The sequence below is a fragment of the Macrobrachium nipponense genome, chromosome 5, assembly GCF_015104395.2.
Source record: "Macrobrachium nipponense isolate FS-2020 chromosome 5, ASM1510439v2, whole genome shotgun sequence".
Lineage (NCBI taxonomy): Eukaryota > Metazoa > Arthropoda > Malacostraca > Decapoda > Palaemonidae > Macrobrachium > Macrobrachium nipponense.
Window position 1 is genome coordinate 107918747 of NC_061107.1, and position 14769 is coordinate 107933515.

At 36.9% G+C, this 14769-nt stretch overlaps 2 protein-coding genes across 3 annotated transcripts in view; one reads left to right on the top strand and one right to left on the bottom strand.

Moving 5' to 3' along the window:
- Window positions 1-3054, bottom strand: part of LOC135215573 (oxytocin receptor-like) — a 275103-nt gene extending 272049 nt beyond the window's left edge. For both annotated transcript variants that reach the window (XM_064250432.1, XM_064250431.1), the window contains exon 1: window positions 2997-3054. The gene's annotated coding sequence lies outside the window, so the exon portion shown is untranslated. The remainder of the gene's footprint in view (window positions 1-2996) is intronic.
- LOC135215887 (uncharacterized) overlaps window positions 1-14561 on the top strand; it is a 16058-nt gene extending 1497 nt beyond the window's left edge. The window contains exons 2-3 of the mRNA XM_064250841.1: window positions 13924-14184; window positions 14292-14561. Of these exons, the coding sequence (XP_064106911.1) occupies window positions 13924-14184; window positions 14292-14561 (531 nt within the window). The remainder of the gene's footprint in view (window positions 1-13923; window positions 14185-14291) is intronic.
- The last annotated feature ends 208 nt before the right edge of the window (window positions 14562-14769 follow it).

Genomic DNA, 14769 nt, shown 5'->3' on the forward strand with positions numbered 1-14769 from the left:
TATTTCATCTATTCCCTCCGTAGACGCTCTTTTCAATACCTCCTTGTCAATCTCTAATACGTTTAACTTCAATCTGCTTGAATGATTGCTTCAACCAAATAGTGATCAGATTTACCCTCCGTGTGGCCCATCCTAATTTCTCAACTTCTCTCTCATCTAGTCGTTCCAAAATACTTGGTGAATATCCAAAGCATTTCTGTCATTTACAAGCTAGCGGAAGTATAACTACAGGGATGTATGAACCTATTCCAGCAGTAAAATTTGTGCTTTTATTTCTAACTTTTAAAAGCAAAAGATTATTTTTGCCCTATGCTCCAAATGGCCATCCGTGGAAGGAACTCCTATTAGCTCTGCGGCTCCCTTTTGAAATGTCCCCTGCCGGAGAGCGAAGCTCACGAACTGCACCGGCCATGATTAAGGACCGACTGTAAATATTCTCGTGGTCTGCCTTTAGTTACCAGCCAAAATCTTAACTTTAAAATTCCCTTTAAATATATATATATAGATAGAGATATAATATTATAAGTATATATATAATATATATAATTATATAGTATATAATATAATATAATATTAATTATAATATAATATAAAAGGAACCCCCCCCCCCCCCCCCCGCTAAGTTACGTCTCTGTTTTTTTATGTTATGCTAGTAATAATAACAGTATTGATAATAATAGTAATATAACAGTAATAAAGATAATTCACAGCGTTTTTATTATAAATATTGAAATCTCACTCTAAAAGGTGGGCTTTATTAATAGCAGCTGAATAGCCCTTTTAAAGCTTTGAAGTTGCCATATAACACTAACACGATAGCTAAACAGTAATTATAGACTTGAGGAAAATAGTCATTCTGGTTTGATTAACTGTTGCGATCAAGTGTAGTTAGTGATCGACGTAACACATGTGCATTGGCTTAAATGGGTTGCAGTGCCTCTGTGGCGTGATCGGTATGGTCTTGGCCAGCCAGCTCGGTGGCCGCGAGTTCGATTATCGGGCATTCCATTGAGAGGTCAGAGATGTGTATTTCTGGTGATAGAAGTTCACTCTCGACGTGGTTCGGAATTCACGGAAAGCCGTTGGTCCCGTGGCTGAATAACCACTGGTTCCATGCAAAACAAAGTAACAAACAATTAAATGGGTTGCCTCCTTTTTCGTATGAATAAAGTACAACATAAAAAATCCACTTGGATCAGTAAATTCAAGTTAAAGGTCACAATTACATATCTGTGTTAGTTGCTGTGCATCCAGTTGTACATTCCTCGCCTATTGACATTTGATAATGAAAATTCCCCTTAGGATCGATGACGTACGAAGACTACAGTTTGATTATTTAAGGTTCAAATTCACAGTTTACCGACAGTTGAAGAGTTTCACAGCCAGTTAAATAATTATGGTGCCCTTTTCACACTAAAAGCTTTTAATGGTGATGCTTTACTATAACTTCCTAATAGATCTTACTAGATATTAGCTTTGAAAAGTCAGAGGTCAAGGTCACTGATTTTCAGTGGTTAAAATGCCTGATAGGCGGTTGTGTGTTTTTGTGTCCTATCTACACTGATACATTGTAATGGTAGCGCTATATTAGGGGTATCCCTTGCATATTGACAGGTAACAAAGAGATTCACTGTTGATTAAATTGACCGAGTATTTAACCCTTGAAGGATAAACATCTGGGTTACAGAATAGGTTATGAAATTCATGTGGTGACATTACTAGAAAATGGTAATGAGTTTATTCACTGAATAAGGCTCCAATTATAGATTTCACTTTGATCATGTTGAGGGTTATTGTCATTAAATAATGAAAATAGTTTGTCTGCTAAAAGGGTTCGGTAAATATTGCCTTAATAGTTATTATATTTGATAAATGTTGCTGTACGATTTTGATAGGGCTCAGATTTTGAGTTTTGATTGTATGAGAGGAAAGATGTCCCTGTTCAGGATATTTAGCATACAAAAAGTTGAATTTTTCGTAAATTACTGGAAAGATTTCCCACAAGCAAATGATATCATGGTCGGATTGAGTACGAGGAAACTATTTCAAGTGCATCGGAGTAAAATTTGGAGAAAAAGTACAGGCTATGTATTTTTTCTAAGGGTTAAGGTATTCACAAGCATTTTCTCGAGATGTTGTGGGAAAACCTGCTGGTATCAGACCAAAGTGTGTTAGAATTAGGTATGAAAACGGATCTAGATGTAGCCCTTTTTTGATAGGATGTGTAAGGGCCAAAACTGGGCAGTGAGCTTACAGGGAAGATTTTGGTTCGATATTCGTTGGGAAGGACCTTTATAAACTTCCTAGAGGGTGTGCTCTGCTAGCTGACCATTATTTCGTTTCGGTGGTGCTGTTATCCGCAAACCTTTGTCGGGACGTCCACAATGCCCTTCCCCTTCATTTATTACCATAGGGTGATGGAGATCCTGAACAAAGATCGATATTCTTTAGAAGTATTATGTCCCTACTTGCTCTTTTCGTTGCCTTGGGAGATTAGCAAACGATAAGGAAATATTCTGATGATTTACAAATGTAAGAGATCATCACAATCGAGATATTAGAGGTAGTCACTGTCAACAAGGAGAATAGATTATCCAAAATATCGGAGACGATCGCACTCGCAGTGTTCTTCATTCTTTGGAGAAAATATTTCGTCGCGACGAAGGTATGACCAGTGTTAATATTATCAGTTCAGTGGAAGTGATCATAAAAATGACATGGCATACGATGTTAGACATAAATTCAAGAATACAAATGCACTTATGTATAAACGCACTTATTAATTTTTATCTGTAATTCACTGATAAGCGATCTATGCATAAACTGGATTTATCCAAAATTAATAAAACCTCACACTGCCGTACGTGAGATTTTGTTACAGGCACACTTTGGGAAACTCGACATATCACTCACTCTCTTCATCTTTCCGTATTTCCACCTGCAGGTGATTTGCAATTTAATTACAGGACGAAAATAGGACAGAACTTTTAACTCACCTGTACGAAGGTGCGACTCCGACAGACGTTCCTCACTGACCTCCAAGAGCTGACTGAGACTACTAGTAGTAGCTCCATCAACAGGTGGCCTCCCCCCTCCCTCTCTCTCTCTCTCTCTCTCTCTCTCTCTCTCTCTCTCTCCCCTCTGGTATATTTCTCTTTAATGCTCTCCTCTCCATCGCCCCTTCATTTCGTTTACCTTTTATCACCAGTTTCGCTGGAGGTTATAAATGACATTGAAGCGATGTTATGGAAAAGGCAGCAGAATAGGAAGAAGAAATGCAGTTGATGTATTTGTAACATATCCATAGAACTAATTTGCAAATGTATTCAGGTTTATGCTTTCATCTATTAAAGTATGCTCCTTAATCACACTCGTGCAATATGTACTGTATATATGTGTGAAATATATATATTATTATATTATATATATATATAGATATATATATATACATATATATGTATATATATATTTATTTATATGTCTGTATGTATGTATTAGTATGTATGTATATATATATATATATATAATATATATATATATATATATATCATTTGCTTGTGGGAAATCTTTCCAGTAATTTACGAAAAATTCAACTTTTTGTATGCTAAATATCCTGAACAGGGACATCTTTCCTCTCATACAATCAAAACTCAAAATCTGAGCCCTATATATATATATATAATATATATATATATATATATATATATATATATATATATATATATATATACATATATATGTATATATATATTTATTTATATGTCTGTATGTATGTATATATGTATGTATATATATATATATATATATTATATACTATATATATATATATATATATATCGAGCTACAATGTCCTTTAATATCTAATTCGCTCTACCTCGGAATTAATATATTTTCATATATGCTTAACCGAAGGGGAATTTTTTCTCGATAATAGACTTGCCTGGACCAGGGCGCGAACCCATGGATCCTTTCAAATCCAGGAACGTCAGTGAAGCTTTTACCTACTACACCACCGCGTTCCTGGATTTGAAAGGATCCATGGGTTCGCGCCTTGGTCCAGGCAAGTCTATTATCGAGAAAAAATTCCCTTCAGTTAAGCATATATGAAAATATATTAATTCCGTGGTAGACCGAATTAGATATTAAAGGATATTGTAGCTCGATATATGTATATGAATCACGGAAATGTGACATGGCTATATATATAATATATATATATATATATATATATATATATATATATAATAATATATATATATATAATGTATTATTCGAGCTACAAATGACCTTTAATATCTAATTCACTCTACCTCGGAATTGTTATATTTTCATATATTTAAACCAAAGGAAATTTTTTAAGTTGACAACAACAAAATTCCCCTTAAGTTTACATACATTAAAATATATCAATGCCGAGGTAGTGCGAATTAGGTATTAAAGGACATTTGTAGCTCGAATAATTTATATGAATCACGGTGATGTGATAATTATTCATGAATATATAATATATATATATATATATATATATATATATATATATTATATGTATACGTATGTATGTATGTATACACACACACACACACACACACATATATATATATATATATATATGTGTGTGTGTGTGTGTGTGTGTGTGTTAATATATTATATATATATATACATATATACTTAGATATGTCTTTAAGATAAATTTACTTAATGTGTACTGTCCCCAAACAACGCCGGTTATATCTGCTGTTGTAAACAGACTTGACAGAAGATGGTATTGATAAAAAAAGTATCTTCCAAATTGAATTGAGAAACGAATAAATGATAAAGATTTAGGGTTGTAATAAATTTAAATGAGGGTGACGTATAAAATGCTGCAACTCTCTGATAGATGGAACATTATGTCGATTTTTTTATGGACTTTATTTTATCTTGATAGGTCAGTCAAGGGGAAGAGGAAGAACAGTAACCTGGTGCAAAGCTTCACCTAGGGGACAGAATGAGGTTGTCTGGTATTGCACTTACCTCTAAGGCCTAAGCAACCGTCGGCCAACCTGTAAGCTTCCATAGCTAGAGTGATGTTCCAGTTTTGGATAAGACTATTTACTCTAAAGGTTGCGGAACCTACCTCAAAAGAAAGAGTGCAATTGTTAACGAAAAAGGATTTGTTTATCAAAATGTTCTATGTTGGAACATTTAGATTAAGTTATTTATCATACGCTGAGGCATATCTCTTATTATTAGTGGTTTTTGTCTTTTCCCCTTAAACATATACAGTGAGATTGAGCTTTAAACATGGAAGGCAGTAGCGTATTATTGTTCGTGCAAAAGATTGGGCTCTTTCCAAAGCAAGCCACCAACCCTCAGAGTTTTGTTTTGTTGACAAGTTGAAGCCTACAGAAATTGGAAGCTAGTCACGTGAACTACAAGGACATGTTAGAAGGGATAATTGCTATTCGTTTATGAATGCATGCTAAATGTTAATTTGGCTGGCCGTATTTCGTCACTCGTTCTTGGGGTGTAATTACTGAGGGAATAATGGAAATTTCCCTGGAATTAGAGTTTATGGAAGGTTACCCTTCAGAATCTCATTCGTTATTACCATATTAGGGAAAAATCCCTTGAGGTTGTTACGCACAGCCGGGGGACCAGTATCTCGCCTTCCTGAGAAATCGGAAGTCTGTACCTGCGTTTGTTGCGTACATCCCTCCCAGTGGGGAAAAAAAATGGTGACTTAGGTGTGTGTAAAGCAGCTTAACTGTATGTGACATTAAGATCTCTCGGCTAAGTCAAATAACAACTTTGATGGTCTGTCAAAAAAAAAATAAATAAATAAATAAAAAAAAACGTGAATCTGCCTACAGCGTCGTAACAAACTGAAAACCAATGTTGCCGGTTGAAATGGAAAATGCCTGTGGTTATGAATATGAATATGAGAACTTTCAAAAATATAATTATGCTCATATTGACCCCCAAAGGAACTGAATTTTCTGCTTTCCTCGCCATTTTGGTCACGTCTTTTATCTGAGGACATTTGCAGAGGCAAAGTGAAGAGACTTGCCAAAGGAAGTGTGTTTCCTTGAGAAGCGGATTCTTACACCCTGCCATGCAGATGCCAACGAGGCTAAGTAAGTTATTGATTACGTCCTATGTGTACATGAAGCTGTTGATTGGCAACGTATCCAAGCCGAATCAGCGCACCCTCACACCCTCACCTTGGTGACGCAATGGAAACTTCAGCTAACTGCCGGAGTGAAGCTGTTATATTGCGACTTACGATAATCGGATCTAGCGCAAACATGTTCATATTTGCTGCACGGCTTTCTTAATATCCTGCGTTCGTCAACTTTTTATTCATGTTTGTATATGAGAACTTAATAATGCATATTCCGAAAGGAATTATGTGAAGAAAATCTCGGCGGTTTTGTTCTCATATCCTCAAGAATCTAACTCGGATTCTGCTGTTGAGAAGTCCAGAATTCTTATTGTCCTAGGATAATGCGCAATTGCTGATGGCTGCAACGAAGCATTTCACATTGAATGCTTAATTCCTTGCTTTCTTCAACTTTTAGGATTTTTTATGCGGTGACCAGATATCCGGAAGGAAAGATATGAGGAAATGTTTGGTCTTTATCTCACAGCCATGAACATCGAATTCCATCTCTTTAGTCGAGATCAGATATTATGCTTAACTGGTCAATTCGTAGTTTGTTCCTTTTCTAATAATGGTCATCGCATACAGCTAGTGTGCCTTTATGTAAATATCATCTGCAATCTCTTGATATCTCGTTCATCTGTCTTTAAACTTATGCAAGTGTTAAAAATCAGTTCCTAGAATGTTTCCGTACATTTTGAAATCAGAATCAGTATCTTATTTCTTTCTTGCCATCTGTGACTCTGCGTAAAAATAACGCTGTTCTCAAGTCAGCAACATTGTTAAATATCTCCTGATTCGATTGCGTCCTTATTAATGACTAGTAACGTTACTGGAATATGTCTGTCCATTTCAAGACAATAATGAGATCATAATTCCCTCTCATTCTTATGCAGAATTGTACACCCCTTAGTCAATGTTCTTCATTAACCCTGTTCGAGAGACATTCCAGGTTATTTGATCTTGTGCATCGCCATGTTTTAAGTGGAAGACACTTGAGGTTAGTCTCTTCTAATTGCCTTAATGTTGCTCAGGAGCTTGGTGTTGAAGGGATTGTGGGGGAAACGTTTGTGGGATATTTCTGGTGAAGAAACAGAATGTGGCTGATCTTCAGAAACCGAAGAAACCTGCCACACTCAGTTAACAGTCGCTTATGACTTACTAACGAAAATTTATTTAATATTTTAGTTACACAGTACTGATAGTAAGAAACAGAGAGAGAAATGAAAAGACTGAGTAATAGAAAGAATACGCTAGTGACTTTCAGACAGGAGACTTCATGACCCGATACATTCAGAGAGAAACTCTCTCTCTCTCTCTCTCTCTCTCTCTCTCTCTCTCTCTCTCTCTCTCTCTCTCTCTCTCAAGTAATTCGTTTAAGCTATCGAGGTTTATATGTTATATAATGATATGGGACACAACTAGCCCCTTCAGATCGAAGCGTACTTACTTCCGACTGTGTTCTATATTGGTTGTCATTCAAAACAAATACATAAAGGACAGATTTCCCTCGAAAGGTATTTTGTCTGTTACTTAGACATTTCGATACATATTTTTTAGCAGGTTTAGCATTTTCCGTTCATCAGAATCAAGTAGATTTTTATACATTATTATTCACCTTGGATACGTGAATAACAACCTTTAATGAAGAACCATCAGCTATTTAGTTATGCAAGATTGAAGTGACGGTTTGGCCTTCATAATATAACGTTAATGAACTTATGTGTACCAACACCGTCAAAGAGAACTGTTTTATAACAATTACGGAAGGCTGACTTGACCGTTCATGCTTTAGGAAGGGTAGGCCGTGCCACAGCTGAGCCAGATCTGACGACAGCAAGCATAAAAGCACCGTTGTTTACTATCATCATATGGAAACGCACTCCGTATAATTATATACATCAAAATTAGTATTCAATATATCCCTTCACTTTCATGGAATAGAAGGGATATTTTCGCACTCTGCACGTTTTCACTGAACGGAATAAGCTTATGTGGAAAAGACGAAAATAGCTGCAACCCCTTTCGTTTCTTTCTCTGTATCTCCTTTCATATTATCTGTCTTCCATCTTATTCCACCCTCTTTTAACAATTGATTCATAGTGCAGCTGCGATGTTTTCCTCCTGTTACACCTTTCAAACCTTTTACTTTCAATTTCCGTTTCATCCCAGAATGACCGCATGCGTAGGTTCCAGTGCTTGGCTCTTTGCCTAAATTCTGTATTCAATTCAATTCACTTCAATTCAAGGCGTAGAAAAAGTATCGTAAAATGAAGGTGAAAGCAACACCGTCAGTGCTTAAATGGATGTAAATATAAGCGCATCACAGTTTTCTTGTAGTCTCACGTTCTTGAGTACATTTTGTATTGGAAGAATCACAGAATTATCAGATCTGATTATTATCATTATTGGTAGTTAAAAGCCACAGTAGTGTTATATATATATATATATATATATATATATATATATATATGTGTGTGTGTGTGTGTGTGTGTGTGTGTGTGTGTGTGTGTGTATATATATATATGTATATATATATTTATTCAACAGGCGGAGGTTTCTCTAAACCCATCTATACAATGAAGGCAGGGAAAGAACATGAACAGGTCAAGGAGCTCATATTTATCAAGTTGCAACGTTTCGAAGCCAGCCAGCTAAAAAGTAGCAATATCTAATTGGTACAATAAAATTAAGCTACAATACTAAAATACACAATGTAAGGTACAATAAAATAATCACAGTTAAAAATACAAATAAGGACCAACCTTTGAGTGTGAAGACAGAGGAAGGACTAACAAAAAACGTAAACAGTTCACGAGAGGTAGAGAGGTGTAGACGTGGCATGGGTGTTCAGTGATGGGACCAGCTTTTTAATAAACAATGATTCACTAATTGTTAAAACCTTATGATTGGAAGCTCTGTCCAAAACCTTAAAGTCCTTTTACTGAATAGAATACCTACATTTATCGTTATGATCCCTTATGTTGGAAAATTCGGGATCCGAAAGCTTAGTGCCAGTTCTATAGCTGACAGCTCTCCGACTGTCGATTCGGACCTTAAGTAACCTATGTGTCGATCCAATATAGGTTCCTCAATTACATCGAGGACAAGTAAATTTCTCTTGGTTTGGATTTTGCTTTGCCATGTTACAGACCCTCATTTGTACATTTTTTTTTTGGAAGTCTAAAGTTCCTGTTTTCCAGGTTGATCAACCTTGTTCTCAACTTTGATGTCCCTAACTTTGGATCAAAACTTCAAGGCCTAGCACATAAAACTTATACTAAATTGTCTACATATTGGGCTCCTTTTTTAAAAAAAGGAAGACATGAATATTCTCAAATCGCTTGCAAAAAATAAGGACATTATTATTACCCGTCCAGACAAGGGTAAAGGAGTTGTATTCTTAACAAGGATGATTATATTTCTAAGGTGGAAATAATTTTAAATGATAACTCAAAGTTCCAGAAGTTAGGAACTCCTGAATTTTCAACGCTGTTTAAAATAGAAGATCGTATTAATCGATTTCTGAAAAGCTTGAAATACAGTGGCATTATCACTGAAAATCCTTATCAGTCCCTATACAGCTCAGGCTCATCGTATGGTTCAATGTACGGCTTTCCGAAGGCCCATGAAGATAATGTTCCTATCCATCCTATCTTAGCGTCTTATAATAACGCCAATTACAAACTGGCAAAATATCTGGTTCCCATTCTTACCCCCCTGGCTGAAAATTCTTATAACCTAAAGAATTCATACGAGTTCAAAAATTCCATTCTGGCTCAGGACTCGGACCTTATTATGGTAAGCTATGAGCTAGAGTCTTTATTTACAAATGTATCTGTACAACAGACCATTGATATTATTTTAAGTAAGCTTTTTCCTACGGATGAGTCTCTTTTTAACGGGTTCTGTAAGAACGATTTTAGGAAACTTTTACATCTGGCGGTGCGTGACACCGTTTTTGTTTTTAATGGTTGTTCTTACTCGTAAATTGATGGTATGGCTATGGGCTCTTCTCTTGGACCCATCTTTGCCGGTATCTTCATGTGCTCGCTGGAAGAGCAAATGCTTGATCCGTGTCCCCATAGTTACAATCCACTATTTTATAAACGGTATGTTGACGACACGTTTGCACTCTTTAGAAGTCGGTTTGCCGTCGAGAGGTTTTTAACTTTCATCAACTCATTTCACCCTAACATCAAATTCACCATTGAACACGAAACCATCAATCAGTTGCCTTTTTTAGATAATTTAATTACACGCTCCTATCAAGGCTTCTTAACTTCCGTTTTTAGAAAAGACATTCACTGGTCTTGGTACAAATTTTTATAGTTTTTGTTCTCTTGATTTTAAGATTAATGCCTTATTAACCATGCTTCACCGAGCCTTTGCTTTGTCTTCCAGTTGGCAATCTTTTCACAACGAAGTCACGTTCTTGCAAAAATATTTTAACAGCAACTGCTTTCCCACCCAGTTGTTCTTAAAGCATGTCTCCAAATTTTTAAATAATATTTTTGTTCCACGTCACCCTACTCCTCACGTTCCTAAATTACCGTTCTATGCCAGCCTTCCTTTTATTCACAATACAACTTTTTATAAGGAACTCCACGCTTTAATATCTGGTCATCTCCCTGCCATGAAAACCAAAATTATACCCACAAACCCACTGAATATCGGTAGTCTTTTCAGCTTCAAGGACCGTTTGGATCCATTGATGACCTCGTGTGTTATTTACAAATTTACTTGTCCTCGATGTAATCGAGGAACCTATATTGGATCGACACATAGGTTACTTAAGGTCCGAATCGACAGTCATAGAGCTGTCAGCTAAATCCTAAATCACTATTAATGATATATATAAAAGACCAACTATAACCCTATAAAGAAAATATTAAATTCTCCAATAATATACAAAAAAAAGACTCGCCAACCCCATACATAAATTAACACAAACCACCACAACTAGCAAAATGAGAAATCACAAAAACTCTACAGACTACTGTCCTTACATTTTAAACTCACCATTACTCCCCTGTGTAAAAAAGAAAATGAGCGCCCCCCCCCCCCCCTCCCAGAAAAAAAAAAAAAAAAAACGTAACAAAGCCAGCCCCAAATTATCACTAAAAATGTTCTCTCGAGCTCTGATATTTCATTAACCCACAAAATCAGTAAGAACCCAAACATATCAATAAGTGAACTTTCCCCATTACAGAACGTACACAGAGAAAAAAAAAAAAAAACATAAAATCCAACGCTTTCCCCCATAAATGCAGTATGTATCGTTACGGAATTTGCTACCGCAACATATCTCATCGACCAGAAACGACCCCTTACATACATCTCCGTGGAATGCCATAATCAGCATCTCTGAAAATAGTGCAAATCTCCGAGTAATCAACTCCAAAAGGAACAAATCAGCAACCAGACTCCTCACAGCATTATCAGCAAAAATCCACCTATGAACACTTCATGTGCTTGAACTGCACTCTAAATTTGTCCAGTCAGACTTGCCACATCAGAAACCATTATTCTCCAAATTACCCCAAAAATTCTATACCAACACTATATAACCACATTTCACAAAATTATCTTTAGGATAGCACCAAACGTGCCCAAAAAATTGCCCTTAAAAACATAACTCCCCCGTGATACTACCCCAAGTATATAAAACCACATTACCACCTATTCTGGATATAACCACAGTAAACCACAATTCAGCAATTATATACCACCAAAAATAACCACTGGTGAATATAAAAATACACCTCCATAGGGACTCATAAAACCACAATGCAGTAGCGCCGTCCCCCCCAAAAGCCACAACACCAAAAGGAACCACAACGACAGATCACCACCAAAAATCATAACCATAAGAAATCCACCACCAAAGATTATAGCCACAAAAGAAAAATTTAGCAGCCCCCCCCCCCCCCCCCTCCCCCAAAGAAAAAAAAATCTTCAGTAATAATATTAAACAACCACCCACATATCACCATATTAATAATGATACCACTCAGGCAATAAAAATATTCCCCTCTCCATTTCACTAGCATCCACTGCGGAATAAAAACCAAGTACCCAAAAAATATCATCACACCTCCAAGCAGGGTAATCAAAAAAGAAACTCTGTTCCCGAAAAATGCACTCAAAGCATCTAGCTGATACACTTGAAAATATTGCCACATATCTTCTCTCACAAAGGTTTCCATTTGCACCAAAATAACTGCAAAAATAACTGAATCCAAAACAGCGAACTAAAACATAGTTCTTTCCACCATAGGCCTAAACTCTGGAGCATTGGACAAAAAAAAAATACCACATGGCCAAAATATTATACCTCTAATGCTCCTCATAATCAAACTCTAAAAACTGTGCCAGTAAAATAACCTCGAAAAGCATCAGTAAGGAGCTCAATAATACCGTCAAAAACTGTAAACTCTCTGCTTAGCATAACTGCTGAGAAGGGCAAAAACTTGGCAAAAAATTGCCAAGGAATTCTAGAAAAAAATCATCAGAGTGCCATAACTCATTATAACGAAACCACAAATCCGAATTGTCTAAACAAAGGCTTCCTCATATTCACTTCGGCACAGGCCGCCAGAAACTTAATCAAGTTTCCTATCTCTGGCATACTTGCCACAAACACAACCATGAGCAAAACCTATTTCTCATATGATAAACACTAAGAAATATTTGCCGAAACACTCGACAACTTAAAAAAAAAAAAAAGCACAAGTGCCATATACTTGTCATACCTTGCGACATATGCTCACGAACTCGGGAAAAAGGAGAGAGAGAGGAAAAGAAAAACTGACACCTCATCGGATATTGGCTCTGCAACACCATCAGAAAAACTAAACAAACACCAAGGGTATTGTGCAAGAGGCCAACAATTTCCGGAACATATATCCAGAAAAAAAATGTGGTGCCATTATGTACACTACATAATGTACACTACATAACTTCTCCCCTAAATCTCTTTGCAGCATCAAATGGCTGAAATTATAAACGCATTCCCGAACAATGATTCCAAGTCACGAACTGAGATATTAAAAATCTACACAAACTGTTCTGAGAGAAATATAAATTCAAATTTGCTCGTGATAAAAAAAAACTTATGTCAGCAATGGCTAACGTCCAAAAGGGGAAAAGAAAAGCCAATGGCACTGTTGAATGTTCCCGTGACACCTGTAACATCTGTGACTCACGTAGATGTCAAGCAATTGTCCACTGAACCCATAGAAAAAAAGAAAACTCTAGGGCTATCACAGAAAACCAAAGAAGCACCCTGGCTAAAAGAAGACCGGTAGGTTTTCTCACTTCCCTCAATTTGACTTTTACCAGTCATTGAACCGAGCATGAACTCAATATCCTCCGATAAAACACCTTTATATTTGTGGTTAGTACCTCCCCTTTCCACAATCCCATAAACATCACCACCAACATATTTTCCCTTTTAAAATATACCGAGGTTGGAACCTCGGTAATGTGTATATATATATATATATATATATATATATATATATATATATATATATATATATATATATTATACAAGGTTAAAACTGACTGGGAGAGAATTTCGGATACCACTCTGTATCCCCCTTCAGTCCTACTGATGATAAAACAATGGAGTGGGTGTAACGACAACCCAAGAAACTGGTCAGGTAAACCCTGTCCGATTGTTTCTGTTGGCGAGACGGCTGGAACACGCTTGTTACTACAAAGCCTGAAGATCCAAGTTCAAAGAAATTTGAAGAAATTGTGTTGTCTGGTACCAGGAAACGAACCCAGGTCTCATAACCACAAAGAGGTCAGAGAAAGACGGCAGGGAAATTTTCAGTGGGGAGAAAGATGACGGGGAAATGTTCAGTGGTGAGAAAGACGACGGGGAAATGTTCAGCGCTGAGAAAGACGGCAGAGAAATGTTCAGTGCTCAGAAAGATGACAGGGAAATTTTCAATGTTGAGAAAGAGGACGGGGAAATGTTCAGTGCTGAGAAAGATGACGAGAAAATGTTCTGTGCTGAGAAAAATGGCCGGGTAATTTTCCGTGCTGAGAAAGACGGTGGGGAAATTTCCTTGCTGAGAAAGACGGCTGGGTAATTTTCCGTGCTGAAAAAGACGGCTGGGTAATTTTCTGTGCTAAGAAAGACGGCAGGGAAATGTTCAGTGCTGAGAAAGACGGCGGGGAAATGTTCGGTGCTGAGAAAGACGACAGGGTTATGTTCAGTGCTGAGAAAGATGACGGGGAAATTTTCATTGCTGAAAAAGACGACGGGGAAATATTAAGTGCTGAGAAAGATGGCGGGGAAATGTTCAGTGATGAGAAAGATGGCGGGGTAATGTTCAGTGCTGAGAAAGATAGAGGGGTAATGTTCAGTGCTGAGAAAGATGGCGGGGAATTGTTCAAGAGCTGAGAAGATAGAGGGTGGGGTAAGTTCAGTGCTGAGAAAGATAGAGGGGTAATGTTCAGTGCTGAGAAAGATGGCGGGGAATTGTTCAGAGCTGAGAAAGACAGGGGGGTAATGTTCAGTGCTGAGAAAGATGGTGGGGTAATGTTCAGTGCTGAGAAAGATAGAGGGGTAATGTTCAGTGCTGAGAAAGATGGCGGGGAATTGTTCAGAG